The sequence below is a fragment of the Drosophila santomea genome, chromosome 2R (genome assembly GCF_016746245.2).
Source record: "Drosophila santomea strain STO CAGO 1482 chromosome 2R, Prin_Dsan_1.1, whole genome shotgun sequence".
NCBI lineage: Eukaryota > Metazoa > Arthropoda > Insecta > Diptera > Drosophilidae > Drosophila > Drosophila santomea.
This window is the reverse complement of record NC_053017.2, coordinates 19,057,424-19,084,050: the sequence shown is the minus strand read 5'-3', so window position 1 is coordinate 19,084,050 and position 26,627 is coordinate 19,057,424. Positions and strand designations below refer to the sequence as shown.

The 26,627-nt window shown below is 41.6% G+C and overlaps 6 protein-coding genes across 10 annotated transcripts; 4 read left to right on the top strand and 2 right to left on the bottom strand.

Annotated features, from left to right (window-relative positions):
• The first annotated feature begins 1,864 nt into the window (after positions 1–1,864).
• LOC120446019 lies at positions 1,865–3,670 on the top strand. Its single transcript, XM_039626774.1, has one exon. It carries the CDS (start codon positions 1,865–1,867, stop codon positions 3,668–3,670), a length of 1,806 nt encoding a protein of 601 aa, XP_039482708.1.
• Positions 3,671–3,982: 312 nt separating this feature from the next.
• Positions 3,983–10,003, top strand: LOC120444930. Its single transcript, XM_039624931.1, has 3 exons — positions 3,983–5,591; positions 8,911–9,084; positions 9,831–10,003. Exons 1-3 carry the CDS (start codon positions 3,983–3,985, stop codon positions 10,001–10,003), a joined length of 1,956 nt encoding a protein of 651 aa, XP_039480865.1.
• Positions 10,004–10,076: 73 nt separating this feature from the next.
• Positions 10,077–14,584, bottom strand: LOC120446600 (RNA/RNP complex-1-interacting phosphatase). Its single transcript, XM_039627632.2, has 7 exons — positions 14,445–14,584; positions 14,274–14,349; positions 13,677–13,876; positions 13,142–13,188; positions 10,966–11,073; positions 10,663–10,896; positions 10,077–10,475 (listed from the first exon to the last, which is right to left on the bottom strand). The coding sequence occupies exons 1-7, from the start codon at positions 14,465–14,467 to the stop codon at positions 10,159–10,161; spliced, it is 1,005 nt and encodes a 334-aa protein (XP_039483566.1). The 5' UTR covers positions 14,468–14,584; the 3' UTR covers positions 10,077–10,158.
• A 267-nt stretch (positions 14,585–14,851) lies between these two features.
• LOC120446601 (electron transfer flavoprotein subunit alpha, mitochondrial) lies at positions 14,852–16,861 on the top strand. Its single transcript, XM_039627633.2, has 4 exons — positions 14,852–14,954; positions 15,021–15,087; positions 15,177–15,317; positions 15,904–16,861. Exons 2-4 carry the CDS (start codon positions 15,046–15,048, stop codon positions 16,711–16,713), a joined length of 993 nt encoding a protein of 330 aa, XP_039483567.1. The 5' UTR covers positions 14,852–14,954; positions 15,021–15,045; the 3' UTR covers positions 16,714–16,861.
• Positions 16,680–26,547, bottom strand: LOC120446602 (bcl-2-related ovarian killer protein). 5 transcript variants are annotated; one of them, XM_039627634.2, is made up of 6 exons: positions 26,471–26,542; positions 18,352–18,490; positions 17,996–18,298; positions 17,791–17,937; positions 17,411–17,719; positions 17,176–17,348 (listed from the first exon to the last, which is right to left on the bottom strand). In XM_039627634.2, the coding sequence occupies exons 3-6, from the start codon at positions 18,269–18,271 to the stop codon at positions 17,184–17,186; spliced, it is 897 nt and encodes a 298-aa protein (XP_039483568.1). In that variant the 5' UTR covers positions 18,272–18,298; positions 18,352–18,490; positions 26,471–26,542; the 3' UTR covers positions 17,176–17,183. The 5 variants fall into 5 exon arrangements, with proteins under 5 accessions (XP_039483571.1, XP_039483568.1, XP_039483570.1 ...); XM_039627636.2 differs by lacking the exon at positions 18,352–18,490 and having other exon boundaries at positions 17,996–18,230; positions 26,471–26,547; XM_039627635.2 differs by lacking the exon at positions 18,352–18,490 and having other exon boundaries at positions 26,471–26,540.
• LOC120446606 lies at positions 18,485–26,300 on the top strand. The gene is made up of 4 exons (XM_039627646.2): positions 18,485–19,939; positions 20,003–20,608; positions 20,680–20,852; positions 20,915–26,300. The coding sequence occupies exons 1-4, from the start codon at positions 19,476–19,478 to the stop codon at positions 21,448–21,450; spliced, it is 1,779 nt and encodes a 592-aa protein (XP_039483580.1). The 5' UTR covers positions 18,485–19,475; the 3' UTR covers positions 21,451–26,300.
• Positions 26,548–26,627: the final 80 nt, after the last annotated feature.

Sequence of the window (26,627 nt, the reverse complement as noted above, 5' to 3'; positions counted from 1 at the left end):
GTATTTATGGTCTGGCCGGCTGGATGAGCCGACTTTGCAGACTCTGCCGTCTCTGCAGTCTTCCGTCTTCAGTCTGCATCTGCACTGGAGCACAGTGGAGCATCCGGGACGGCGCTCCCCGATCGTTTTGTTTGGTTTTCAGCAGCAGAATCAGATGCCTTTTGGGGTCTTGCGGCGGTAGCAACAGGTTCAAGTGCTTCGCATAGCACTTGGTCTGGGCTTTTTGGGCCCAGCTCCTTGGTTTCTGCCACTCTTTGATTATCTAAATCATTATTAGTTTGACCTTCAGCCCCGGGCTGGATCTGCGCTCGTGCAACTGCTTCTCTTCTCTTATCTTATTAATTATTTGCTCTTTATTGCCGGTGGAATGGGTCGATGGACTACTGTGCGTATGAGTCATCTTAGAAATGCCGATGGGTAAAATGGAACAAGCGAGAAATGTGCAAGCTGAGAAAGTTTCTGCAAGGAGGAAGAAATAGTTCATTGAATACTTTAGTTTACAACGTTCGCCTATCGATGTAAGAGTTTTAATTAGAGATTAAGTAGATAATCAAATGAAGTGCAGAGGGAATTTATATTGATATTCCCGAATCAATTATTTCTTTTGCAGTATGATTAAGTAGATAATCAAATGAAGTGCAGAGGGAATTTATATTGATATTCCCGAATGATTTATTTCTTTTGCATTTGATTTCCGTTATAATTTTTATAGGACTCAGAATAATTTTTTTTTGTGTATTTATGCTCAGACAATTTAAGGTAAGAAACAAGAATGAGGAACAGAACGTCAGAACGCGAAAATCAACTGACTGACAGCTTGTTATCCCCAAAGAGCCTTCACCTTGTTCCGTTATAATTAGCCATCGCTAATTACCACTTTCGCGAAGACCACCCGTACATTGACCCACTGAACACATTGGCTCACTCCAATGCCCAATTCCCACCAGCTGTCCGTGGGCCATTCAGCACGCATCTCAGCGCGTCAATTTGCCAACCCAACTCAAAGGCCATGACCAACGTCGCTTTGAGCGGATCCCGAAGATACAGTAGTTAGCCATTGCAATGGCTGACAACCGTTAATCAGGCGCCACAAATCAGCAGAGAGCCACATATGCACACATGGGGGATTTGGGGAATGGCCCCCCCTTCTGCCTTCTGATTGGATGGGCGCCAGAATGGATATGCTATATTTAGATAGAGAGAAAATGGCGCTGCAGACTGCGTGATTTTCCATTCACTCGCTGGATCCGTGATGGCAGCCGCTTCCCATGACTGCTCCTTTGTGTCTGCGCGAAAATATTGACACGATCCGCACCGATATTGCACGCGCATTAGAATGGATAAGCTAAATAAACTCGTAAATACCAGTAAATCATTGTGTACCAGCAAAGTGGCCCAATTGCCGCCGAGGATGCGTGGGTGGGATCGATCGTGTTGGAGTGTTAATTGCCCCAGACTCAATCGGCCGGAATGGAATGGAATATTTATGAGATTGGGCAATCGATTAGACAAAGTCCATCCAATGTATATTCATATCAATCGTCGGTGCTAATTGAATTCGAGACTGCGAAAAGAACTGAACAAAGGCGGAAGTGATCGTGACTGCCGATAAATGGAAACACAACAGATGTAAGCATATCAACAGAGGTGTAACTTTATTCGCAAAATACATAACACAACCACAGAATGACTTTAGTCGCCGTAAAAATGAAAGTCTAGCATGTGCTGTATCAAAAAATCTTAACATAATTTATCACAAAATTTTATCTCATCTATCGATCTTTATTCTACATCTTTCCGTTCAGCATCCTTATCTATTCTAATCTAAGCTTTCAAGTATCTCTACTCTCTATATATCTTTCAGATGATCCTTCAGCATTCTACCAATCTCCTCAAGCTTCTACTATTTCTTGCTATCTCTTCTGTAAGGACTCAAGTTCTTAACGATATAATAATTGAACTAAACCAACGCCTACTTATCTCCGATAACTTGTTGTATTGCAATCAATCCGATAAACTAAGTGAATACGAGGTCAAGTATCTAAAACACATGGCACCCATAAGCTTGATGATCTTCACCTCAGTTGAAAAGTTAAATTTCACACAAGTTGAATATAATTTAGGTGCTGATAACAAAATCTTTTTGATTATGGGCGAAGACGAACCACCCTATGATTTCTTTCATGCCCTGAATTTACATTTTCAGTTTGCTGAATATGTCATTGTGATCGATGAACCCGTTGATCTGAAAAGGAGCACCAAATGGCTAGATTTTGTGAAGCACCTTTGGCAGCAAGGATACGTGCAGTTGCTATTCTACACCTCGTTCGATGAGCAACTGTATCACAAAATCATATTTCCCGAAACCATCATAGTGGAGACTTTGATAGAGGACTATATATCCAGTCGGGGAACGTTCGAGGATCTCTATGGCTATCCGGTTAGGGTGGCTGCCTATAATAATGCTCCGCGCTCTATGCTATATGTGAATCACTGGGGCGAGCAGGTATTCGCTGGGTTCTACATGAGATTCATCAGAGCTTTCATAGGCTGTAGGAATGGCAGCTTTGTGCCAGTGCTCACACCAAGTGATTCTCCCGGGAATTGTACCCTGAATTTGGTCAACGAAACAGTGGATGTGTGTGCAGATGCCTTGGCAGCGAATCCTGCCGCTTTTAGTCTAACCCACGGATTCAGGATCGCCTCGGCGAATGTTTTGGTGACACATGCGAAACCGCTCCACTCCTATCGCTATCTGACCGCTCCATTTCAATGGAGTGTATGGGCCTGTTTGGTCGTCTATGTGCTGCTGGTGGTCAGTTTCCTGAGCTTTATTGGATGGCTGCGAAGCGGAAGGTGGGACTTTAGTAAGCATCTGCTCGAGGTATTTAGCTCACTTTTGTTCAGTGGATTCTACCTGAAGGAAATCAGTGGAAGGGCGAGGTACATAATGTTTGGAGTCTTGTTCATAGCTGGATTTGTCTACTCCACCGAGTATCTGGGACTACTCAAAAGTATGCTAATCTCGGAGGTTTTTGAGAAGCAAATTGATACCTTTGAGGCACTGGTGGAGAGTAACATAACCCTGATGGTGGATCCATATGATAAGCTCTTATTTGCCAAATACAATATGCCCCAGATACTTGCCCCCATAATGGAGCTGGTCAGTTTTGAGACTCTTTTGGAGCACAGAAATCGGTTCGATCAGGATTACGCGTACATATTGTTCTCGGATCGAATGGCGCTATACGACTATGCCCAGCAGTTCCTGAAGCATCCGAAACTGTTGCGAATCCCCATCGACTTCTCGTTCCTCTACACTGGCATTCCGATGCGAAAGAGATGGTTTCTGAAGCACCATTTGGGACGGGCCTGGTACTGGGCCTTCGAGAGTGGTCTTACAAGGAAACTGGCCTTGGACGCCGACTTCGAGGCAGTTCGCGTGGGCTATCTGAGCTTCCTCATCACGGAGCATGTGGAGGCCCAGCCGCTGGATGTGGATTATTTCGTCATGCCGGCAATTGCTCTGGCCATCGGCTACATCCTGGCCCTTGTGAGTTTTGTCATCGAGATGACGGCCTGGCGCATGAGGGAATTCCTGGGATGCAAGAAGGCGACGATGACGAGTACCGGTTGTTGTCCAGGAGGCGGTCATCTTGATGTTGATTGAGTGACGGATTGATGTTGTGATGTCTGCTTTTTCTACATTCTTCATGTTGTAAAGTCTTCACAAAAAGTGTTTACCTGTCCTTGTCCGCTATAAATAAAAATAACTTAGCTAAAGATACCCAAATATAGGTGCTAACCACACCATCACAAAAGTTCCTAAAGTATTCCACACTTTTATAATAATTGTTAATTAGTAATATAGACTTGTTTAAATATTGTTAAAATAAAATAAAAATAATATTTGCTTAGTAGTTCCCTAAAATATATTTTGTTTCCATTTCAGATGATTTTCTTTGCAACATTTCTAGCACTGATGCATCTTGTGATTACCCATACAAATTTCATAACTGGCAAAAGTTTGCCTAATATTATAAATGAGCTCAACGAGCGCCTAACAATCTCCACTAATATTATTTTCTGCAAGCAGTTTGACAACCTAATACCCTTTGAAGCACCCACATCGAGATTCGTATACAGCTCGTTGGAAGCCTTCAATATCACCAGCTTAAGGAACCACGTGGGAAACGACAATAAGCTCTTTATAATAGTGGGAAATGAGCCACCTTATGAACTGTTGGCCAAACTTGAGCTAAGCTTTCAGCAGGTGGACTTTCTCTTAGTGATCGACAACCGAATCGAGGAAGAGAAATGGAAGCGCTTTATAAATTATGCTTGGCGGCTGGGATATGTCAAGATCTTAATATATTCAACATGCACAGGACTTGCCTATGACAAAATACTATTTCCGAGTCTGAGGATAAGGGAAACTAATATTGAAGACTATATGAAGGTTCGCGGCACAATTCACAATGTTAATGGCTTTCAAGTTCGAGTGGCTGCGTACAACAATGTTCCCCGAAGTTTTATTTATTCAGATAGAAATGGCAAAACGATATATGCTGGATATTATATGCGATTTGCACGCGCCTTTATGAAACACATAAACGCTACTTTCAAGGCAGTTCATACACCCAACGATTCACCACTAAATTGCACCCAATTTATTCTGAATAATACGGTGGATATGTGCGCCGATGCTTTGGTTCAAAACTCCAAAGTGTTTTTTATATCCAGAGAGGTCAGAATTTCTCCTGCCAATGTGGTGGTACCTCATGGAAAACCATTGCATAGCTATAGATACTTGACAGCGCCGTTCAACACCAAAGTGTGGATTGTTTTAGCCACTTATGTGTTTCTGATTTCCTTGTTTCTTTGTCTGATACACTGGCTTAGAAGCGGAAAATGGGACTTTAGTGGAAATTTGCTCGAAGTGTACAGCTCACTTTTATTCAATGGCTTTCACCTGAAGGCGATCAAGGGAACGGAACGCTACATTCTGTTTGGAGTATTATTCATATCGGGATTTGTGTACTCCACCATGTATTTGGGTTTGCTGAAGAGCATGCTCATTTCGGAGACTTTTGAGAAGCAGATACAAACCTTCGAGGAACTGGCTGCATCAAATATTCCGCTCCTCATCGATCCGTATGATAGTATGATCTTTCAACAGCATCACATTCCAAAATCGCTGTGGACCGCTGTGAGAACAGTGCCATCGGAAACCTTACTCAGACATCGAAACAACTTTGACCAGAAGTACGCCTATGTGTTGTTTCCAGATCGCATGGACATGTTCATCTACGCCCAGAAATACCTACGGCATCCCAAGTTCCGTCGCATACCCATCGACATTTGTTTCCTCTTTGCCGGATTCCCCATGAGCAAAAAGTGGTTCCTCAAGCATCACCTCAGTAGGGCCTGGTTCCATGCATTCGAGAGCGGCATATTAGATAAAATGGCCTCGGATTCCTATCGCGAGTCAGTGGGCCAGGGATATCTCAACTTTCCCATTACGGAGCCCTTGGAGGCGAAGCCTTTGGGTCTATATTACTTCGTGATGCCAGCGATTTCGCTAGTCCTCGGTTATTCAATGGCCTTACTCAGCTTTATTACAGAATTTATTGCGTGCAAATTACGTTTCACTTGCAAATATAGATGTTAATATGGTGGTAGATATAAATGATATGAAGGATTTGATTTTATGAATCAACCAAAAACAAGTCCGAAGAAAATATAAGATAAAAATCTGAGATACACTAAATTTACAGATCATCCACCTTTTAAATTTGTTTAACATTTACTAATTATTCAGCACGCTCCAGAAAATAGTACAACGTAAGATCAATACACTTCTTTTGGAAATAAAATAGGACAGAAAAAATGGGACCACATTTCATTCTGTTATGTTGGAGAAATACTTTCAAAGAATATTTTGGGTATGAGCAATTTATATTCGAAAAAAACTCCAAAGTACCTGGTACACGAAACCAAAAAGACCGTCTAAGACTTGAGATCACATTTTTATGTCAATGCTTATCTGAGCAATTTTCTTTGCAGCTTGAGGCAGTATCCAAAAACCACCCTGTGGCCTGGAACCCTTCGAAATAAATAGCACTTGAGATATTTCCAAAACATTTGCCAGCCAAGTCCCTAAGCAATTTGCACAGCCCATTGTATGCAGTCCGAATGATAACAGAAAAATAAGAATCCGGCCAAGAAGTAAGGGGTGACTTGTCCAAAAATGGAGCTGACTTGCGCAAATATTTGCCGAAAATGGAATTTTCGGGTCAACTCCCCCTGCGGTGGATGGGTGGATTTTCGATTTGGATTTTAAAGTTCGTTGACACCCACGCCTGGCACTTTTTTTAGTGTGTTTTGTCGCTGTGGCGCCATTAAGTATGCAGCAGCAATGTGGCGACAATAAAGTTTACGCCTCGGCGCCATGGCCAAAAGAAGGAGGAGTTGCAATAGCCAAGGATAAATGGGATGGCCTGGAATGCACACAGTGGGAGTTTGAGTTTCAGCTGGAGATAAGTCGTGCGATCTGGGACACCATCGTCAGCTCATCCCAATTATGGGCTATCTCTGCACTTCAAGAAAAATCCAGTTGAGTTGAAACATACATATTTATCTTCAATGCTTTGTATGTGATTTGGGCAAAGACATTATTGAGCAAAATAGTTTAGTAGTTCATAGGAGCATTTGCTAATTTCATGTTGTGACATGTAATGAATAACATTTGTAATCCATATCAATTCACATGAAACAGTAAACTAACTAAAAAAGAAAATAGTCACTGATACAAATAAATATTTAATATTTTTAAATGATGTGTAATTCGTGTGTACATGGGAGTTCAAAAAGTAGGAATTATTTCCGCAAACTTGAGTCATTGTTTTCTCTGTGTGGCACAGTTTCCAGACAATGGAGTTGCCAAGCAGCCCATGTACATCCCGGGTTTGTAGGACTCCTCTTAATGAGTGGGAGGGTCATGTGCGTGCCTCGCATCCATATCGCAAAAATCAACGATAAACTCTCGCCCTTCAGCCGCTTTAATTGCCCAATTCGTGTGTTTTCAACGCGCTTCGAATCGAATCGAATCGAATCGAATCGAACTGAATCGAACTGAATCGATTTCGTGATTGCGCGATTCGTATCTGCTTTAAAGTAAACATTTGTTTTAATCTGGGGGCGGCTTTTAATTAAGATTGCGTACGGCGATAAATGGCAAGTGTTGCAGAAGTTCCCTGCCATCGCGTTTCGATTGAGTAAAAAGTAAGTAAGTTGGGATTTAACTGTTTTTATTTTATTTAAGCGTGTTGAAAGTTATTGATTCTTTTTGTTAAATTAACAATAATTTTGTATTTACTTTTGCAAGTGAGTTCCTATTTTAACGATATCTACTTATATACAAGTTTATACAAATATTCCATGAAATGGATGGTTCAAAATAAATACATTTTATTGAGGGTAAGTAAAAAGGGATTTAACTGTTTTTATTTTATTTAAGCGTATGTGTTGAAACCATGACAATTTTTTGATTCTCTTTGTTAAATTAAAAATAATATTGCGGAAGGAAAAGTGAGTTCCTATTTCAATGGTTCAAAATAAATATAAATTATAAGTATAGTATAATATGTATAGTATAGTAGTTCTAATAGCTAATATAAAATTCACTGATTGCAAGACTTCTTTTAGTTAAAGCTTACTCACTTTAATACTGGTAGCACTGCACCAACTTCTCTCACCTGTTACGCAATTTTCCAAACGGCAATTCAATCCGCCAACTCTTTTATCAGCCAGACAGGGCGACACCGTAAATCACCTGGGAAGCAGACAAAAGGCCAGCGGAAACAATTGAGAGCTCGGACTGGGACGTCATTGATACCAATATCTGATCGACTGGATGGATTCTGTAGCACCTTTTGTTTTTTGCCGGCTAATTGAAATGGCCAGGTGTAATTGTCGTTGATGCCAGCAGCATCCACCATGGCCAGGGATGGCAAAGTTGGTTGCAAAGTTAAACACTGTTATTTAAATCAATGCCGCGCTTCCTTTTTTCGCCGCATCGCCACATATGAGATGGCAATTTATGGGCCATGCCTAATTGTCCGCATCGAACTTCAAAGTGGCCTCGCTCCACGATGTTGGCCAAGTCCGAGGAATGCAATTATCGCGCTTCAAGTTATGCTAAGATAAATGGCCACAAGTCCGGCACAGTCGACTGCAGTCGGTGGAAATTGGCAACACTTTCCAGTCGTCTTTCCCTTCGCGGTCATAAACTAAACAAAACGAACGCGAGAAATATAAAAAAAATGTGTGCTCTTGTTGAAGGCGTAAAAAATAAAAAAATAAAAAAAAAATATGCCGCACACGCAACTGACAATTGGCCATTTTTGGTTGATTCAACAATTTATGGCAGCAGAGGGGCGGAGGTGTGTCACTGGGTCCACGTCGTCGTCGGCATGACCAAAAGACCCACATAATAATCACAGGCATAAAACCTATACAGAAAACCCTTATATTTCTTTAGTTTAATCTTTGATTTTGAATGTTACTGGTTTAGCAGAAAAATTCTAAAGTAAAAAAGCAAAGATCTCTTTGCATTGATGAATGCATGCATTTGCTTTCAATATTTTATATATATTTTTTATATATTTTATATATATATATTTTATATATAGTCGTATAGATATATCATACTTAAGTATAGGATATGTTGAGTTTTCAATGTTTTATATACACATATCTGAGACATAAACATATTTGTTGACCCAGTCGATAAGTTATTAAGCATATTGAAAGCAATGCAGATTTGTAAAATTAAAACCCAGATAAGCTTGCCGCAAAGTCCTAGCTTTTATTCCCTTGTTCAATTCTTTTAATTCGATCATTTGAAAGCTCCATCATCCTGTGTCGTTTGTCCCCAATCAACTCTAAATATTTCCAAGAAAGAGCCTCCTGCAGACATTAATCGAATGAAGATCTACGGACATCGCCTGGAGCATTTGATGGCACTTTCGCTGGATGCCATTGGGCCACGTCTTTGGGTCAGTCAGATGCTAAAAATAAAGAGTAAGAAAGTAAAGGTAGCAAACCGAGCAGCCGCGAAATGAAACGCTGTCCAATTAAGCGCAACAAACAACTTTTGCGCCACATGCCACACAACAGGCGTTTATCGGGCACTCAGATCGCATCGCATCCCGACCGACCGATCGATTCGATCCTTGCCTCCCCGACCGACCCACCACATCCTCATCCTCCTCTCTCCCAGTTCTCCCAATGACCAGGAGAACGGCCATTGTAATGGCCAACGATTTGTCGCTGTCCGAGCGACCAGACCCTGGCCCATAATGACACTCGTTGATCGTGCGGCCGCGATAAGATTGCACAAAGATAAAGCGCCGATATCGGAACCCGAGGGTTAAAATACATAAAGGAGGCGATGGGGCGGAGGCGACAGCAGCGGCATTTATGCTAATAAGTTGACATTTGACCACCATGACGAAATAATGAACCGATCAGGAGCCGTCAACGTGACAGGTACTTCAAGGAAGCAGTACCATGGGTTGAGCATCCCAAGTATAACTTAAATAACTTAAAATTATGTGTTTGTGTGTATATGTAACAGATTGTACATCTGTATATTGCTAACGATATAACTACAATTCAATTATTTATATCTTTCAATTGGTTTTTCATACACTACGAAATAATTCCACCATTTAATGGCTACAATTTGTTTGCGATCGGTCACCGACTAAGCCCACTGTGCTTATTACGCGTTTTGCCGGACAATCTCGACATTTGTTTTGACACAGGAGCAGAACCGACGGCACCACCGGCACCACCGGCACCACCGGCACCACCGGCACCGCTGGCCATGATGATCACTAATTTCCTGGAATTTCACGCGCTCTCCTCGCTTATCGAGATGCAAATTTTTCTCAACTTTTATTGTATCTTCACACGATCTGAGCCGACTGCTTGTTAACTACCATTTTGTGGTCTCAAATGAATTTTAATTGTCGTACTTGTAGTTGCACGTAATTAGCAATAATTAACAATTCGCTCATCACACCGTTGGAAATTTATTACTATCAAGTGGGGGTTTTCTGGAAATTTAAAATATTAAACGCAACTAAGCGGCTACTCCTGATTTCTGTAGTTTCTTTCGCTGTAGTTTCTTTCACTGTAGTTTCTTTCCCTGAAGTTTCTGTTGCTGTAGTTTCTGCTCGAATAGTCCCTTTGATACTTTTGATCATGGTCCTGGTGATAGCGTCTCCAGCTCTGCTGATCGCGTTCTCCTGATCGGTACCCTCGAGTCCTATCCTGCCATTCCTCCTGATCCCTTTCATAGCTGCGGAAATAAGTCTGTTGGCTCCAGCGATTGCCTCTTGAATGGTCATGGGGGTCCTGATAGGATTCCTGTTTCCCGCGACCATATGGACAGGCGTTAAAGTCTCCTGAAAAGAGATTTACAATATAGGGTAAGGTTTATAGTAGTAATTTATTAAAGGCACCGAAGTAAAATAAAGAAAATTATTTATAATAAAAACATCATAAATTGTTCCCTAAAATTAAACATTTTTATTTTCACCTCTAAGCACATACGATAGTTAAGCTGCATATGCTTAATATTAGTATACTTACTGTGGTGGGACTTGTAATGCACATCTTCATCCCCTGTGTAATGTCTAACTTGCTGCCGCCAATCTTCTGGTTTTGTGCTATAGCCATACCTATTGTTATGGTCCTTTTTACTTCGATTCGCTGAGGATCTCTCTATGGAAGAACGCTGCCTATTGGTCTGTTGATTCGGGAGTGTCCTTAGGGAGTTCAAGTAATTGTGTCGTTCGATTTCATGACCGCGGGCCGAAGAAAAGGCTGCAAATCACATATAGAAATAGGTGTATATATAACGAAACTGTATTGAAAGAAAGAGTTTCTACGAACTTTTTATCGCCTCCTCAGGGGACTTGTTCATTACGGAGATCATGAAGTAGCAGATCAGGTATCCAGTGCGATTTACTCCGTGTGTGCAATGGACTCCAATTAGTTTGTCTGCAAGAAAACAGAATTACAATTGGATAAAATAATTTTCAAATTTTATATAAATATACATATACATGTATAAGCTTCAGTACTAAATACTTCAAATGTTAAATGAGTCTTCTCGGCATCGAAGTCAACCAAGTTGGGTGATATTTCTTCCCTGTTTAGAGGCCGCACCACAGCCTTTCTGCAGTGCCGCATGTTGCTGCAAATTGCTACAAATTTCATTTCAAACACGGCCACAGGAATGTCCCTCCTCTCCCCCTCTCCCCCAACCGAGCTCCACCAAGCCTCCCAAATCTCGCTCCACGCCCAATTGGTAACACCCACGCGGCGGGACCGCAACAGAGAAAACCGGCCTGGCAATTTGGCATAAAAGCAGAAGCGACCTGAGCTAAATCTAGAAAACAGCGCGCTCTGCCAATAATAACATTGGCTATAAATTTCACAAAAACATGTCAGCAGGAGGGATTCGCAAGCGGTTTCCAGAGGGGCATGGTGGGACAACCCACCAGGTCGCGGTGGCCTGTCTTTGTGCACTGTGCGGGTGCTTTGGTTTCGGCTTGGGCCTGGGGTTTGGCTTTGGCCTGGTTGCTGGATTCCCTGGTCATTGGCAGCGGGCGAAGCTGCCAGTCAGTCAGTCAGTACGTCATGTTTGGTTTGCTTTCAAGCCAACTTACCAACTTACAGGCAAAACGAATAACGAAATTAAATGACGAGAACGCACGGCGCATCCTTGTCGATATACCAAATACAGTGGGAATAACCTAATATATTTAATGACATACACGCATGTAAGAAGTTCAACGAAACTTAATATTATTGTTCACAACTACGTATGTAATTATTATAATAAAAAATTGTTACAAAAAAGTGTTGTTCAATATGAAACGTCCGATTTAACGTAAAACTGCAGATGATTCCACTGTGCCAACGACTGTGCCTTGTTTTCTAGCCTCATTGGTCGTTGACAAGTTGCGACCACCTCGGATTTGACTTATTTTCCTGATCTGTTTCGTTGTAAATATGTTGGCAGCCTTCGTGTATTTATTTATTGTTTGCTCCACGCGACTTTCCGCGGCGCCAGATCGTGTTTTAATTAAGCCCTAGACGGCATCAGAATCTGCGAAGGCATTCTGGCCAACATTTTTGCATATTGTAAGCCAAATTGGTTCGCACATACATTAGCGCAACATGAAAGTGCCTGCGAAACATAGGTCTTATACGCGCCCAGTTTTTTGAAAGAATGTGCAGCACACAGACGTTTGATACCCTAAAAACTTATTCTACTATGCATGAATAATTAAGTTCGACGTTTTAATAATTTAAGAGTTTTCTTAGAATAGGAGTATACAGTAAGTACAATAATTCTCTTGACTCTATGAGCTTCAGAGCGAAAATGGAACACAGTTTAAGAAGTATTTTTTAAAATTCGAATATAAATATATTATAAAGTATCTACGGCAGTCGTAAAGTTATAATAAGAATTGAATTTCTTCTCTGCATGAATGCATTTGAATTTTACACATTTAAATGAAAAGATGCTTGCCGATGGCCTCGCATGCCTTTGTGCATAATTGGAAATGCCTTTTCCCCACTCGCGGCATGACTAAGCTCCGTGCTCCGTAAGTGATTTGTTTGCCCGGCTCCCGACTGGCAGACAGCCTCAAGCTCGGGCTCAACTCAAAGGCCAAAAAACTGACTGGCTGACTGGCTGGCTGACTGACTGATTGAGTGTGTGCGCGCCCACATTGGTGCGCCAGTTGGCTGTTAAAGGGTTAAATAGAGTATTTCTCTTTTCAGGCACTTGGCTGCGAGCACCGCGAACACATTTCACCGCATTGGCCATGTTTGCTGTGTGCTTGCCGGCTGATAGGAATCTTTGGAGGCAGTGCAGCCAGGGATTAGGATACGTGGTAATTGCGGGTGCCCCCTTTGATACGATTTGTTTGCATATTTTGCGGCTCTAATTGCGTGGACAGATATGCATCTGAATCTGCATTGTTGACGGGAAAGCGTTTCCCACGGCATTGAGCCTCAGAGATCATGATGTGTGGGATGATTTGTCAGCACTCACCATTATCCGCATTGCTCTCAAGGAAGTCTGCCACGAAACCACAGAATCTGCAATGACATGGTAAAGATATTGATCGTTAATAGTAATATGGTAATATCCTATGGCGAATCCAAAATTGGTTTGGGTATTTAGCTGTAACCAGTTACCATTTCAATTTACTTTAATAAGATATTATAATTTCAATACAATGTTATTAGAATCACTTTTATAAAGCAAACATATTATATTATATTGAATGCTAAAACACATAATTATAGTATATATAATATATAAATATTTAAAAGAGCAGTACAAGAATCCAACTTACAATAATCCTAAGGAAATTTAACAATATACATACATATGTACATTTTTATAAGGAGTAAAAACACAACTTAAATTACTAATGATGATAATTACCCGTGAATATTCTACAGTATTGCTCTTATATTAATGGGATTATAAAAGATGAGCTTCGGATACTCAAAAAATTACAAAATTTTCACGCGAAAGCTAATACATAGGGCTATTAGTAGTTGTTTCAATTTATAATTACTTTTCGGCAAGAGCCCGCGAAGGCGTCTGCTTCCCGGGGATCATCAGCTTCTGGTGACGCACATCGTGGTCGGTTAGGGCACTTGGCCGGTAGTATCGATTCGTGTTGGTCAGATCGATGATGAGACCCAGATCGGGAACGGACTGCAGAAGGGATTCGGGCGCCAGGCGGAGATTCTCATTCACTCTGGCGTTGACATGCTGCAAAAAAGAAGGAAAAAGGAAGCTGAGCAAATATACGAGGGCATTACAATGGGGCGGCTATAGATTGCTCAATTTATGCAAAATGCCCGGAGGGCAGGCAATTAATAAAGGCCAAGGATCCGTGGCGTTATTTAATTAAGCAAAAACAATTTAATTTAATATTCATGTGGGGTCCATGTTCCAGTTGCCACTTTTATGCATAATTACAATGCACAAATTTCGTCGTCGTCCGTTGTTATTTATATTTTTAGAGAGCCGCGCAGTCGGTGGTCCAGATCCTGGGTTTTCAACATCCATCAATTGCCGGCTCTCCTGTCAACCGGTTTGGTTTCTTGGATCTCGGACATGGTACGTGGTACGCCATTGGGCGGGCGGGGAACCATCGTGAACTCACCTGATTCAGCGGCACCTTGAATGCTATGAAGCGAGTGCCAGGAACACGATCTCCAATCGGTTTGTAGTTCAACCATCTGCGATTGGCACAAAAACAAATGCATGAGAGCAGCGTAAACAACACTGATTACTGTGGAATTACCTCGGCCCAATGTCCTTGGGCTGCACTCACCTGTCTGGTATAGCTTTGCTCATTTTCTCTGCTTTCCAAACCTTTTACACCCCACTTTAAAACAGAGATTTTGATATTTCGTTAAAAATTGTTCAGAATGTTTTGCAACGATGAATGCTTATTGAGGTGTTGCCAGATCACGCAAGGGAAACATATGCTGCTGTGTTGACACTGTTAGCTAAACTGTGACTGGTCACGATTACTGTTAAAACGCACTCAGTCGCTCTGTAACTGAAGTAAAAACATTCATAACCTATTTTAAATGCTCTTATTTCATACTGCATCGCATTATAATTATTTATTCAATGAAGTGTATGTTTATATTTTTAATATTTCCGGATGAATGTTTTTTCACACTTTTGAGCTTAAGTGCCTGCTGTTAAAAGTTCACATAGATAACAGACTACATATGTAAAGTAACAGCTGTTGTGCATCTGCAAAAGGTACCAAAAAACGACAAACGCGTAAATCAGCGGAAACCTTTGGACTTTCTGTGATTTTGTAGCGAAGGTAAGTTTTAATTAAATATTTATAGACTTAAATTAATCAAACAACAATTTTCCCTCGCGTGGACAGCTCCTTCAACCACCCAACATCCAAAATGTTCGCCAGCAACACGCGTAATCTTATGCGCAGCAGCATCGTAAGTGCAAAATTATTAACCAGATAAAAAAGGCGCAGGCGCTGATGGCTAAAAATTAAATAACAATGTATTAATTTAACCATTTGCAGTTGCAGCGATGCAAGAGCACCTTGGTGGTCGCCGAGCACAACAATGAGGCCCTCAACCCAATCACCCTGAACACCATATCCGCGGCCAAGAAGATCGGTGGTGACGTCACAGTTCTGGTGGCAGGCACAAAATGCGGACCCGTAAGTCCCAAGAAGTCTCAAATTAGGGTGGCTTCACTTGCATGTCACGAAATGTCGCAAAATAATCTAGCCAAGTTCACTGAGCCAGCATCTGAAGATCTTTGCGATCAGGCAGCAATCATACCGGCAACAGGTTATATAAACATATCTCGATAGAAAACAATACTTTGGTGTTGTTTGGAATACTGTGTGTAGATACAGGAATTGTTATAGACCTTAGTTAAATCTATATGATCTAATTATCAGACACACAGTACACGTTATTCTAGTCAGCCGCAAATCCGTTTAAATTCGGAGTTCATTTTCTTTTACATTTAAACTGACAAACAAATTAAAGAAGATTGGTCTAGGTCTAATAAGAAAGTGCACAAGCAAGTTTGTTTAAAATCAAGACTTAATACAGTAATTTAGTTTGTTTTAAAAAAGTGATTTTGTTGGATGACCACAATCTTTATTTCAGTAATATAATTACGATTTAAAAACCAAATGATTTAAGTTAAAATTATCGAACCACCCTAAACCATCTCCAATGATTATAAGTTTTCGCTGTGGCTGACAATCTTACATAACCACTCTTATTTTCCAGGCCTCCGAGGCTCTTTCCAAGGTGGATGGCGTGTCCAAGGTTCTGGTGGCCGAGAACGCCGCCTTCAACGGTTTCACCGCTGAATCGCTGACCCCATTGGTCCTGGCCGCCCAATCTCAGTTCAAGTTCACCCACATCCTGGCCGGAGCTTCTGCTTTTGGCAAAAACGTGCTGCCCCGCGTGGCGGCCAAACTGGATGTGTCGCCCATTTCGGAGATCATCGATGTTAAGTCGGAGGACACCTTTGTGCGCACTATCTACGCCGGAAATGCCATCCTCACACTGAAATCCAAGGATGCCGTTAAGGTGATTACTGTGAGGAGCACCAACTTCCCACCAGCAGCCACCAGCGGAGGAAGTGGTGCTGTGGAGCAGGCTCCAGCTGGAGACTTCGCCAGCAGCCTGTCTGAATTTGTATCCCAGGAGCTGACCAAGTCCGATCGCCCAGAGCTGGCCGGAGCCAAGGTTATTGTGTCCGGAGGAAGGGGCCTGAAGTCCGGAGATAACTTCAAGCTGTTGTACGATCTGGCCGATAAGTTTGGAGCTGCTGTGGGTGCCTCTCGTGCTGCCGTCGATGCTGGATTTGTGCCTAACGATCTGCAAATCGGTCAGACCGGAAAGATTGTGGCCCCCGAGCTGTACATCGCCGTTGGAATCTCAGGCGCCATCCAGCACTTGGCTGGCATGAAGGACTCCAAGACGATCGTGGCCATCAACAAGGATCCCGAAGCCCCCATCTTCCAGGTCGCCGATATTGGCATCGTGGCCGATCTTTTCAAGGCTGTGCCCGAACTAACCGGAAAGTTGTAAGGCGAGATTGTCACGTGTTGTAGTATAAAGATTGTGTACCAATGAATTGATAACTGTTGCATTTATTTGAATTTTTACATAAGTCCGTGGAAGATTTTTCACTTAAATTTTGTAATAAAACAAGCCGAAGACCTATTCTATGTGAAAATTGAAGTCTTATCAGTTCAGAGATGCACAAAATATTTAAACAAAACCCAGACAAGCCAAGCAAAGTAAATGCAAATAGGATAAACTGATTACTGAACATTGCAAATTGTACCTAGTCTGGGATTTTTCCCTTATCAGTTCCGCATCGTATGTTTATTTTTCACGAAGCTTTTATCAAAGCTTTATTAATTAAAGTAGTAATACTAGAAAGCTGTTCAAGCCGTAAACAAATTGTAGCTAAAAGCATCAAAAAGCTTTCTAGCCACTTGCCAACTTTTTAAAAAGTGCGGAATTAGGAACGAACAAAATAAAAAATTTAAGGGTCAATTCGTAAACCGTTGGTATATTTTTGGTACAATCGCGTTAAATATAAATCGCAGAATCATTAAAACTAGAATCAGGCCAAACACTACGCCTATGACCAAAGTGGTCCACTCTAAAGGATTCAGGCTGTTGGTTGTGGGCAAAACATGTGTGTTGATGCCGCTCTGAAACGGAAAAATAGTGACAATGAACACTTGACACAAAGGTAAGGATTGGAGTAACTCACCCAGCCACCATTCTCGTTGATCCACGGAACCAGCTCATCTTCGATCACCTCCGAAACGCTCTCCATCAACTTGGGCAGATATTCCGGATGTCCTTGACGTACACAGTCAACGGAAAGACCGCCGGCGATGGCAAACAATGAGATCACCTTGCTCCAGGTGATCTCCACCCGAAAGAGCTCCCGGCCCACGGCGCCCAAAAGCAAGCTCACTGCATCCGGGGTATGGAACTCACCACCCGGATTTCGGCAAATCTGCCGCGCTACTCCGGTGTAAACTCTGGGATGCATGCGCTCCAGTTCATCGCCCAGCTGTGGGTAAGGTTTGTAAAATTATAAATAATTATAAAACAATTAAAACACTTTGTTTGCTTGCCACTTGCCACTTGGACCGCTGGAAACACATCTCGCACAATGCCCATGGAGGTGGAGCCCAGTATGCTGCGTATGCGCTGCAGTCCCAGCTTTTTATTGAACAAACCGGATCTTCTCAGACGTCTCTTGATGTAATGACCGCACAGGCAACGACCCTTCGGATGTGGATTATTTTGGGGCTTATGCGCTCTATTTGATAGGCAACTAACTCACCTGAGATATGATATCCTGCGCCGGTATCTGTGCCGCCTTCCAGCCAATCGTATAGGAGAGTTTCCTGGTGACGGCATCGCTGACATTGCTCAACCTCCGCCTCGTGGTCTCCTTGGGCCCACCACCCACCTCCAAAAGTGAGGCCGAATGGAGTGTGGCTGGAAAACTGAACTTTCTGCGATTCTGTGCCTGCAGCAGGCGCTCACTTTGTGTGTTGGCCATCGGAAATCCGTTGCTGAAATTATCATTATTCGTGGGATACGAGGTGCCGGGCATGTTTCGCTACCGAGATCGTTCGAGATCCTGAGGGAAATCGCTTATAAGTATGGCAAGAGGTGGCGACACTTAAGTCATACATATATCAACTCAAGCTGTCTGAGTATCCAGTATTTCAGTTTCTAACGATCCCCCACGAAGATTGTGCAGAGAGTGTGTTGTTAGTTTAATAAATTGCATTCAATTTGGCAATTTCTTCCGCTGGGGAATCATAACCAGCTGAAAGGAAACCAGTCCCACAGTTACAACTTACATCAAAAATAATTGGCTCACTACGCTAAATGTCATGTTTAGCTGATTGAAAGCCCATAAATGTGGCCCATAAAAAGCTAGTAAATGAACTCTGAAATCAGATACGAGTAAAGTGAACTCTTTCCACGTGTATAAATGATTACAAAAATTTTAAGTAGACAGACAGTAGACAATTAATGATATTTTATGAAATTTTAAAAGTCAAATCGATGTCAAGTTTGAATAAATATGGATACAGTATCACCTTCAAACCATTATAAAAGTAAATGTTCTAATTAGTATATTTTTTTTTATAATTAATATCAAGGTAGTATATTTTTTTATAATGAATATCAAGGTAGTATATTTTTTTATAATTAATATCAAGGTAGTATGTTTATTTATATTTAATATAAAGGTAGTATATTTTTTTATAATTAATATCAAGGTAGTATATTTTTTTTAGAATTAATTTCAAGGACGTGATTTAGCAACCATGTATTTGAGAACAATGTTTCCCTGCTTAGTTTCCATTATGACGCTCTGCGATGACTGTTTGTTTGAGCCTGCCCGAAATGGGCACATTAACGGACAGATTGTCGGCTCGTTAGGTTTGATTGGCTTCTGGCCAACAGCGATCAGAAATCCGCAATATGGCCAAAATGCTGCTGTGTAAGCTGCTGTTGTCATTAGTTGTCCACAAGCGAGATGTCAAATGGCAAGTGATTTGTGGGACAATCTGGCCGGTGCGGCAAGTGAATCGAAGATGGAACTTGCAACCAAACTCTGATCAATGGCTAACTGGCTGCTTATTCCCCGAAGAGCACTTCGCAATTAGCTTTACATAACCTGACCCACTCAAGACGCATTCGTGACCAAGGAAAGTCAGTTGGGTACAACAAAGTCGTGTGGCAGCCGACCATCAAAAGTGATAGCTGAGAAAGTGTGAGGCTCCAGAATAATTTGGCCTTAAATGAATCCAGGCCATAGTAGTCACGCCCAAAACGCCGCAACCTGGAGCTTATATAAAAACCATATCACTTGCGATTCAATCAGTCAGTTATTGGTCAAAATGTCAACCAAGCGGATCATAGCCCTTTTTGGATTGTTAACTATCCACCAGAGCCACGCGGATGTGTCGCACTTCTTTGCTTCGCCATTGGAACACTACGGCAACCATCTGCATGGCCAAACGCCTTTCCAGGTGGCACTATCGCCTCCGAACCTATATGGTCCCCCGTCTGCTGCTCCCATAGCTCCTGCCCCAGTGGCGCCTGTGGCTCCTGTGGCCACCACCGAATTCAGTCTGCCGGAGATCATCGAGAACCGCAGTGCAAAGATTCAGGGAGCCGGACATGGCAACTTTATACCTCTGAGTCAGCACTACCTACCGCCGGCTGTGGATGAGCGGCCCAACTATGAAAGTCCCAAACCAAGGTGCATTCCAAATCTCAAAAATATTGCTGTATTGCTAATTTAATCATGCATTGCTTTTCTTAGCGAGGAAACTTATCCAGCTTACTACTATCCGCAACCTGGAGGCAGCATCATTACCACCTCCACACCAACCACTGCCACCACTTCGAGACCCATCATTGTACAAGATGCTGGAGAGGATGTGGAGACGATACACTCGCCAGGCTACGACTATCATGCCCCAGTGGCTGTTCCGGTTTTCCCCCAGCAGCCTGCTTCCACTCCTGCTCCAGTTTACCTGCCACCCGGTGATGGAAACCAGGACCAAAATCACCTAAGACTCCGGCTGAAGGACATGCGTTGCCTTTCGGCGGGCTACTTTCGGGCTGTTCTCAAGTTGGACAGCTTTTTGGGAGCAGTGCCCACTGTGGACCAGGACAACGATGATCAGCTGGACAAACGCTGCGAACTGCGGCTGTCTCGAAGTTTTCTGCTCTTGGACATTTCCGGCGAGAATTTCGAGCGTTGTGGTGTGAGAACCTGTGGCCAGGATCTTTGCCTGCGTCTGCGATTCCCCGCCATCAGAGGATTGAGAACCAGTGGCGATTCGATCCTTACCCTACACTGCAAGGCTCAAGAGCGGGTGGCTGTGAAAACGCATGCCCTGAAAATGGGCGTGGCCAATGATGTGTAGGATACCCTTTCCTTTCGGAAATTTGCAAATTTCACTTCTATTAACAAACTATTTTTCTCTTATTCAGCCAAGCCCGCAGTGGAGGTAGCTACGCCCATGGAGGAGATCAAAACGCCTTCCGCACCCACGTGGAGCTGTTGAGAAAAGGAAGCACTGGCTACACCCGTCACCTGGAAAGCAACGGCGCCGTCCAGTTGGGCGAAGAGCTCCTCCTGAGAGCACACGTTCTGGCCGGAGATGGTATGTCATCTAACGTTTAAAGACCATGGTCTTGAAAGGTAGGCCTTGTATCCTTCTTCCAGGCTGGAACTACACCAAACTCAGTGACGTTCAGCTGCAGAGGATTGCAACGGGAGGAGAGGTTCTCAACACGGTTCAGTTGGTCAGTTCGAGGGGCTGTCTAAATCCCGCCATGCAGACCATCTGCGCCCATCCACCCATCTCGGAACCACCGCTCGGCCAGAGGCTGCACTTCAAGGCGGTCATGTTCCCGGGCATGCGAAGTGGTGAGGTTCTGGTCATAGCCATGCGCATCACCGGCTGTTTGGAACGCGAGGATTGCCTGGTGACGGCCCAAGATTGTTTGCCATCGGTGGGCCAACGGAGGCGACGGAATGTCTCACACGGCAATGGCACCGAAGTCTCGGAACTGTCGCATCTCACCTTCCGGGTAATAATGCCCGGTGAAGAGGATGTATCTCTGGAGGAGCGGGATATTGGGATGGGAGATTCGGGGATCAGAGCGACATCCAAATCACTAGCTCTCTTTGGCAGCTTGGGATTTGTGGTGATGCTGCTGGGTGTTGCTGTTGTGGCATTGTATAAATTTGGAAAGTAGTTGAATTTGGCTCAAATTTGTACTAATTATAAAGCTAACAGTTGAACAATGATCCTAGGCTTTTAGTTTTAAATCTATTTTGCCAGTTGGAAACTTTCATTTATAAGTTAAACCATATAACCCTTTCACTCATTCATCTCTGAACCATCAGAAGTATTAAAAGCAGTCACAAATCGCCATCCATGGCAATCGTATCTGTATCTGAGGCGCCAATCTGTAACTGACTTTTATCTATCTGGCTGCCAAGTAAATTGACTGATCGCCACTGCGGAATGAACAGCGAGCCAATGTTTGCCCATTTCGAGATTAAAACAGAAATTAGCACTTAATAAAATGTAATTTATGTTCATGTCGCCGCTGATTGAGCGAGCCTGAGAATAAAATCAAAAAAAAAAAAAAAGAACTACATTTTCAAAAGCTCGAGAAGCAAGTAAATGACTGATTTCCAAACTGCGCGCGCAATTCGCAAATTGCGAACTGCAAACTGCGATTTAGTTATGGCCAGATAGTTAGATAGTTGAAGCCAAAACCGAAATTTTATCACGTTTTCACGCTTCGAGCGCGGCTAATGAAACCTCGTTCGCAGTCGATTTTTGGCTTTGTTATTTGGTGCAATTTGTTGTCGGTTTTCGTATACACTCGTATGATAATCCATCCATCTGCTGGCCGACAGACAGTTTGCGCTTAATGGGCATGAAAATCGCCGCCAATTAGCCGTTGATTTCAGCCACGTTTTACTCGATGGGTGGTCAAAAGTCTAGAGTTACAATTTAATTACTCATTCGGGGCTTCAGGAGATGGAGATACGAGTACGTTGGTATTTCGGATTGGTTGGTTTTGGTTTTAGCTTAAATGTTTAAATCAAAACATATATTTTCTTCTTCCTTTGTGGAAATATAAATGATTATTTAAATGCTTTGATGTGCGCTTTTTAAATATTTGCTATGTTATTTTAAATATTTAGTATTCTAGTATTCTTTAGTATTCTGCTTAGGTTTTAATTAGTTCTAGAATAAAAACACTGCTTAGGTTTTAATTAGTTCTAGAATAAAAACACTGCTTAGGTTTTTTAATTAGTTCTAGAATAAGAACTCGCTGGAAATAATTTCACCTGTGTTTTTTAAGGAGTTTGTTGCACCTTACTCGTATAAAAGCGATCATAAAAATATTCTATAATTACGTTCTATTAACTGTGGTAATTCCCATAACGCTAGCTGGCCTTTTGCCATTTTTTTTGTTGACCTAACCCAAGCGTAAGAGGCATTCCCACAGCTGAGATCATCGACAGCTCGGCGAGATGCCCCCAATTGCATCCCCATCTCCACTTTTGGGGAATGTGGCGCGATGTTTTACAGGCTTTGCCTGCAATGTTGGCTAATTAATAATCCTGACACGTTTCGCCTCGAACACAAATTGAATTGGGGGCACAATTGGGGGGGTGGGAGGTGGTAATCTTGGGGGGGGAATCTTGGCGCTTGCAGGCAAGGCTACTTTGTCTTTGTCGCCTAAATGGCAGGCAAAATGTTTGCCGAACATAAATTAATGTTGTCCCCAGTTCGTGGCGCTTAAGTTCGTGTTCGATTTGGCCGCAATCCGTGTACTCCACTATATACTCCTCTTTAAAGTGAAGTTGCAGTGGAGCTCGCCAGTCGAACGCCACTCATTTCTTTCGCCAAAATGGCTGCAATTTACACTCTTCATTCAGCATCCAAATCGGATAAGTATGTGTGTGTCTGTGGACCTGGCCTAAACAATTTTCATGTCTGCTTAAATTACCGACTACTTAGTGCCCAGTTTAGCAATGCCTAATAAATATTTATGAGCGCACTTCATTTTAGCCAAGTTTCAATGGACAAGCAAAACGCAGTTCTATGAATGGGGATGTCGATGTTCGATGTTCATGACTGCAATCGCCGATTTCGCTGCTCATTAAAGGAGTCGCAAACTCAAAAGGTACCGAAAGGTAGCAGTTCGAGTTAATTAAAGCATTATGTCTGTTACTGATGTATCAATAAATAGCTAATATTTAATCAGAAAAGGAATAAGCAGCTCTCCATTCAGCTTTAATTTCAGAGAAAGTTTACGGAAAAGCGAGAATTCGGAAAGAAAATCTTGAGTCTCCAACTAAACTTCTAAAAGATGAAGGGCATAACATGAAAAACAATAATTAATTAAAAAGGTATTTTTTAAATAAATTGACAACTTTGGAATAAGAAGCTTAAAACCAAATCTTGAAATATACAAAACGCAAGATTATACTTATTTTTACTCGTAAAATCTGCGGATATCTATCTTTATTTATATTTATAATTTCTAGGTGACGCTTTTCTTAACTTTTATTCCTATTTCATTTAATTCTTGATATGCCTGATCTCAACTTTTGTACATTTGTTTCTTTGGATATCTATCTTTATTTATATTTATAATTTCTGGGTGAAGCTTTACTTAACTTTTATTCGATTTAATTTAATTCTTGATATGCCTGATCTCAACTTTTGTGTATAGCTCATCCATTTAACAAGTTCTCGCTCAACGATTCCACGTAAGTATTGCAAATTAATTGGATTACACAAGCTGTTATTTATTTATGCACAACACCCAATTGTTAATGCTCTGCGATTGGCCGGGTTGGCCACAAAAAAAATATAACTAAATCAACATCTCGGAGTCGGCGAGTTGCTCGCACTCATTAGCAACTTTTATTAGCCAAAAGTGTCAAATGCTTTATCTCGGTCTTGGATTGGCCCAAACCGAGTTGCCTTTAAAGCATTCGTTTGATTTCATTTCATTTTTTGTTTTTTGCCAACTTTATTGGCCGCTCGACTCGTTTTTTGTGCGTTTTGCTGCGTTTTTAGCATTGTGGGCATGTTAACATTTGTGTTATTGATTTTTTACAACATTTGACAGTTACGCAGACTCAGATTGGAATTTCGTATATCTTTTTGTATTTTTTAGCTCGCTTTTGAGGCGAATTCGGAGCGCATGACAAGCGATTTGGAGCAATTTGACTTTCGACTGCCGATTGGTTAATCAAATTTGAGTTCATTAAATTGCCATTTTTACATTTAATTGCATATCTGATCGCCGGACAGCAATGACAGCGCATAGTAATACTATATCATAAACGACACATAAACTGCTTCAAAATACTGTCATTTATTGGAGCCGCAATCTTGCGGTTTTACTGCTTTTGCTGTACTATTATTATTATATCTCTGTTTTTTGTTGTGTTTTGTGCTTATTTTTGTGGTCACTCAGCTCGAATGGAAATGGGAAATTAGCAGACGTTAAAACGCCTCTGTTTGACATCGTTTGCAATTGGAAATTTACACCACCCTCAGGCGTCGTTACAGGTGGCAAACATTGTTCAGTTCATTAATTGTTGATTTTGCACTTTTTTCACTTTTTCACCCATTCAGCCACCAATGTGCGTCATTCAAATCGAACGTGAACAGCGTTAAAGCCAAGTTTTCATGGGCCCAAAGGTGGGAGGGACGAGGGGCTACAGCTGCTTTTCGCCAGTTAATTGCATTTACTTCTAGAGACTTTGATCCGATCTTGTTCTACATCCCTAAAACATTTCTACAGATACGAGTATGTACTTTGGAAATGGGTGTCGCAATTGAGGAAATGTTGTGGTTTTTATGCATAACATAAAGCTACTTTTTAAATGAAATTATTTATATTTATTATTTATTTATACAATTTTTTTGTTCTATTCTGAAATTTATTTACGAACTGTACGAAATGTATTGATATTTCTTATAACGAAAACCAAACTGACCTTTAAGATTTCATTTGTTTTATGACTAGAGTTCCAGCTTAAATGATTCGATACACCCACAAAGTGTCACATTTCCCATCCAGATCTTTGAGATACAGCACCCCCATATGAACATACGAGTATGTACGTATGTACATATATTATTAATCTTTGCATAAAAATCGTAAATAATTTCCCCGAATAGACCCGGCAAATCAAAGTGTCCAACGCCTTTGTCAATAAACATTTGTCGTTCCACTAATTGCCAACGTATTTCGCTGCTCGTCGAGCAACAAACAAACAGAAAAGCATTAAAAAACGAAAAGCAAAAAACAGAAAAAACTGAAAAAAAAAACCAAATCATTTATGGCAAAGTCAATTGCGCTATTGCTATCTCTTTCGGCGGTGTGGGTGGAAGCATTACGAAGATTATCCAGCAAAAGCAACAACAACAAGTGCAACACACACGCACACAGAAAACAACGAAATTTAATTAAATTAAAATTGCTGTTGGCCTGTTTCTCCTTCAGCTGCTGCTTCTTTATTCCGGTTAAAAGGGGCGTTCAACTCGAGTTAAAGGGTTTTATTTTGCAATTATTGATATTTATCCGTACCGCTTTTCACACTTATTTATGTTTACGTTTGCGGAGTGACCTTTAGCTGTTTAAATTTTCTGTGTTTTGTCATTATTTGTAATATTCACAATGGCTTGTATTGTATTGAATTACACATTTTTTATTATTCACTGGTGATATTTACCACCATTATTATCACCATTTCGAAAGCCTAATGTAGATTCTTATATTTGCTATTTGAAGAATATTTAAAATAAATCAATAATGTGTAACAACTAATTATTGTACATTTATTTAGTATTACCACTCCCCTTATCACATATTTGGCTTATCGCATATTTGGCATCGGATCGCATTGATACGGATGTTTATCTTTGATTGTCGCGGATGCGCCATTTGTGCTGATAGTGATAATGGGTCATTTGTTATTATCTATTTCAATTTCAGTTTACGATGAGCGAATAATAAGGCAGAACTGTTGGGGTTCCGGCTGTGCGGCATGGAAATTACATAATTACTTATGCGAGGCGCGTTCTGGCTGGCAACGGAATCGGAATCGGAATCAGGTTGCTGAATATTCACGGTCAGCTTTTGTCGTTCGAAGGTTTTTTCGTTTCAAAGTAATCACCGGAAACCACAAATAATTTGTGTTGTCAAATTTGTTAGTGCATTGGAAACCAACCGTTTTATTTTTCACCAAAAACTGAAACTGCTAACTGCCGCAAACGTTCCGCGCTCGTCGAAGGCTAAAAATGAATTGAACTCAAGTTGAAAAAAACCGAAAACCAAATCGCAAAAGCAAACTAACCGCCTTATCGATATAAAAGAGCGCAACTATC

What these genes read in the sequence shown, in the direction of transcription:
- LOC120446019 (XM_039626774.1), top strand. Translation starts at nt 1,865, where the DNA reads ATGATCCTTCAGCATTCTACCAATCTCCTCAAGCTTCTACTATTTCTT.
- LOC120444930 (XM_039624931.1), top strand. Translation starts at nt 3,983, where the DNA reads ATGCATCTTGTGATTACCCATACAAATTTCATAACTGGCAAAAGTTTG. An exon ending in AGCGATTTCGCTAGTCCTCG is followed by an intron (nt 5,592 to 8,910) that starts GTTATTCAATGG and finishes ATCATTTGAAAG; the next exon opens with CTCCATCATCCTGTGTCGTT. An exon ending in TCAGATGCTAAAAATAAAGA is followed by an intron (nt 9,085 to 9,830) that starts GTAAGAAAGTAA and finishes GTTTTGACACAG; the next exon opens with GAGCAGAACCGACGGCACCA.
- LOC120446600 (XM_039627632.2), bottom strand. Translation starts at nt 14,467, where the DNA reads ATGAGCAAAGCTATACCAGACAG. An exon ending in AGCAAAGCTATACCAGACAG is followed by an intron (nt 14,350 to 14,444) that starts GTGAGTGCAGCC and finishes TGCCAATCGCAG; the next exon opens with ATGGTTGAACTACAAACCGA. An exon ending in CCCTGAGGAGGCGATAAAAA is followed by an intron (nt 10,897 to 10,965) that starts GTTCGTAGAAAC and finishes TGTGATTTGCAG; the next exon opens with CCTTTTCTTCGGCCCGCGGT.
- LOC120446601 (XM_039627633.2), top strand. Translation starts at nt 15,046, where the DNA reads ATGTTCGCCAGCAACACGCGTAATCTTATGCGCAGCAGCATC. An exon ending in ATCTTATGCGCAGCAGCATC is followed by an intron (nt 15,088 to 15,176) that starts GTAAGTGCAAAA and finishes AACCATTTGCAG; the next exon opens with TTGCAGCGATGCAAGAGCAC. An exon ending in CAGGCACAAAATGCGGACCC is followed by an intron (nt 15,318 to 15,903) that starts GTAAGTCCCAAG and finishes CTTATTTTCCAG; the next exon opens with GCCTCCGAGGCTCTTTCCAA.
- LOC120446602 (XM_039627634.2), bottom strand. Translation starts at nt 18,271, where the DNA reads ATGCCCGGCACCTCGTATCCCACGAATAATGATAATTTCAGCAACGGA. An exon ending in CGCAGGATATCATATCTCAG is followed by an intron (nt 17,938 to 17,995) that starts GTGAGTTAGTTG and finishes CCACATCCGAAG; the next exon opens with GGTCGTTGCCTGTGCGGTCA. An exon ending in TCAACGAGAATGGTGGCTGG is followed by an intron (nt 17,349 to 17,410) that starts GTGAGTTACTCC and finishes TTTCCGTTTCAG; the next exon opens with AGCGGCATCAACACACATGT.
- LOC120446606 (XM_039627646.2), top strand. Translation starts at nt 19,476, where the DNA reads ATGAATCCAGGCCATAGTAGTCACGCCCAAAACGCCGCAACCTGGAGC. An exon ending in ATGGGCGTGGCCAATGATGT is followed by an intron (nt 20,609 to 20,679) that starts GTAGGATACCCT and finishes TCTCTTATTCAG; the next exon opens with CCAAGCCCGCAGTGGAGGTA. An exon ending in ACACGTTCTGGCCGGAGATG is followed by an intron (nt 20,853 to 20,914) that starts GTATGTCATCTA and finishes TCCTTCTTCCAG; the next exon opens with GCTGGAACTACACCAAACTC.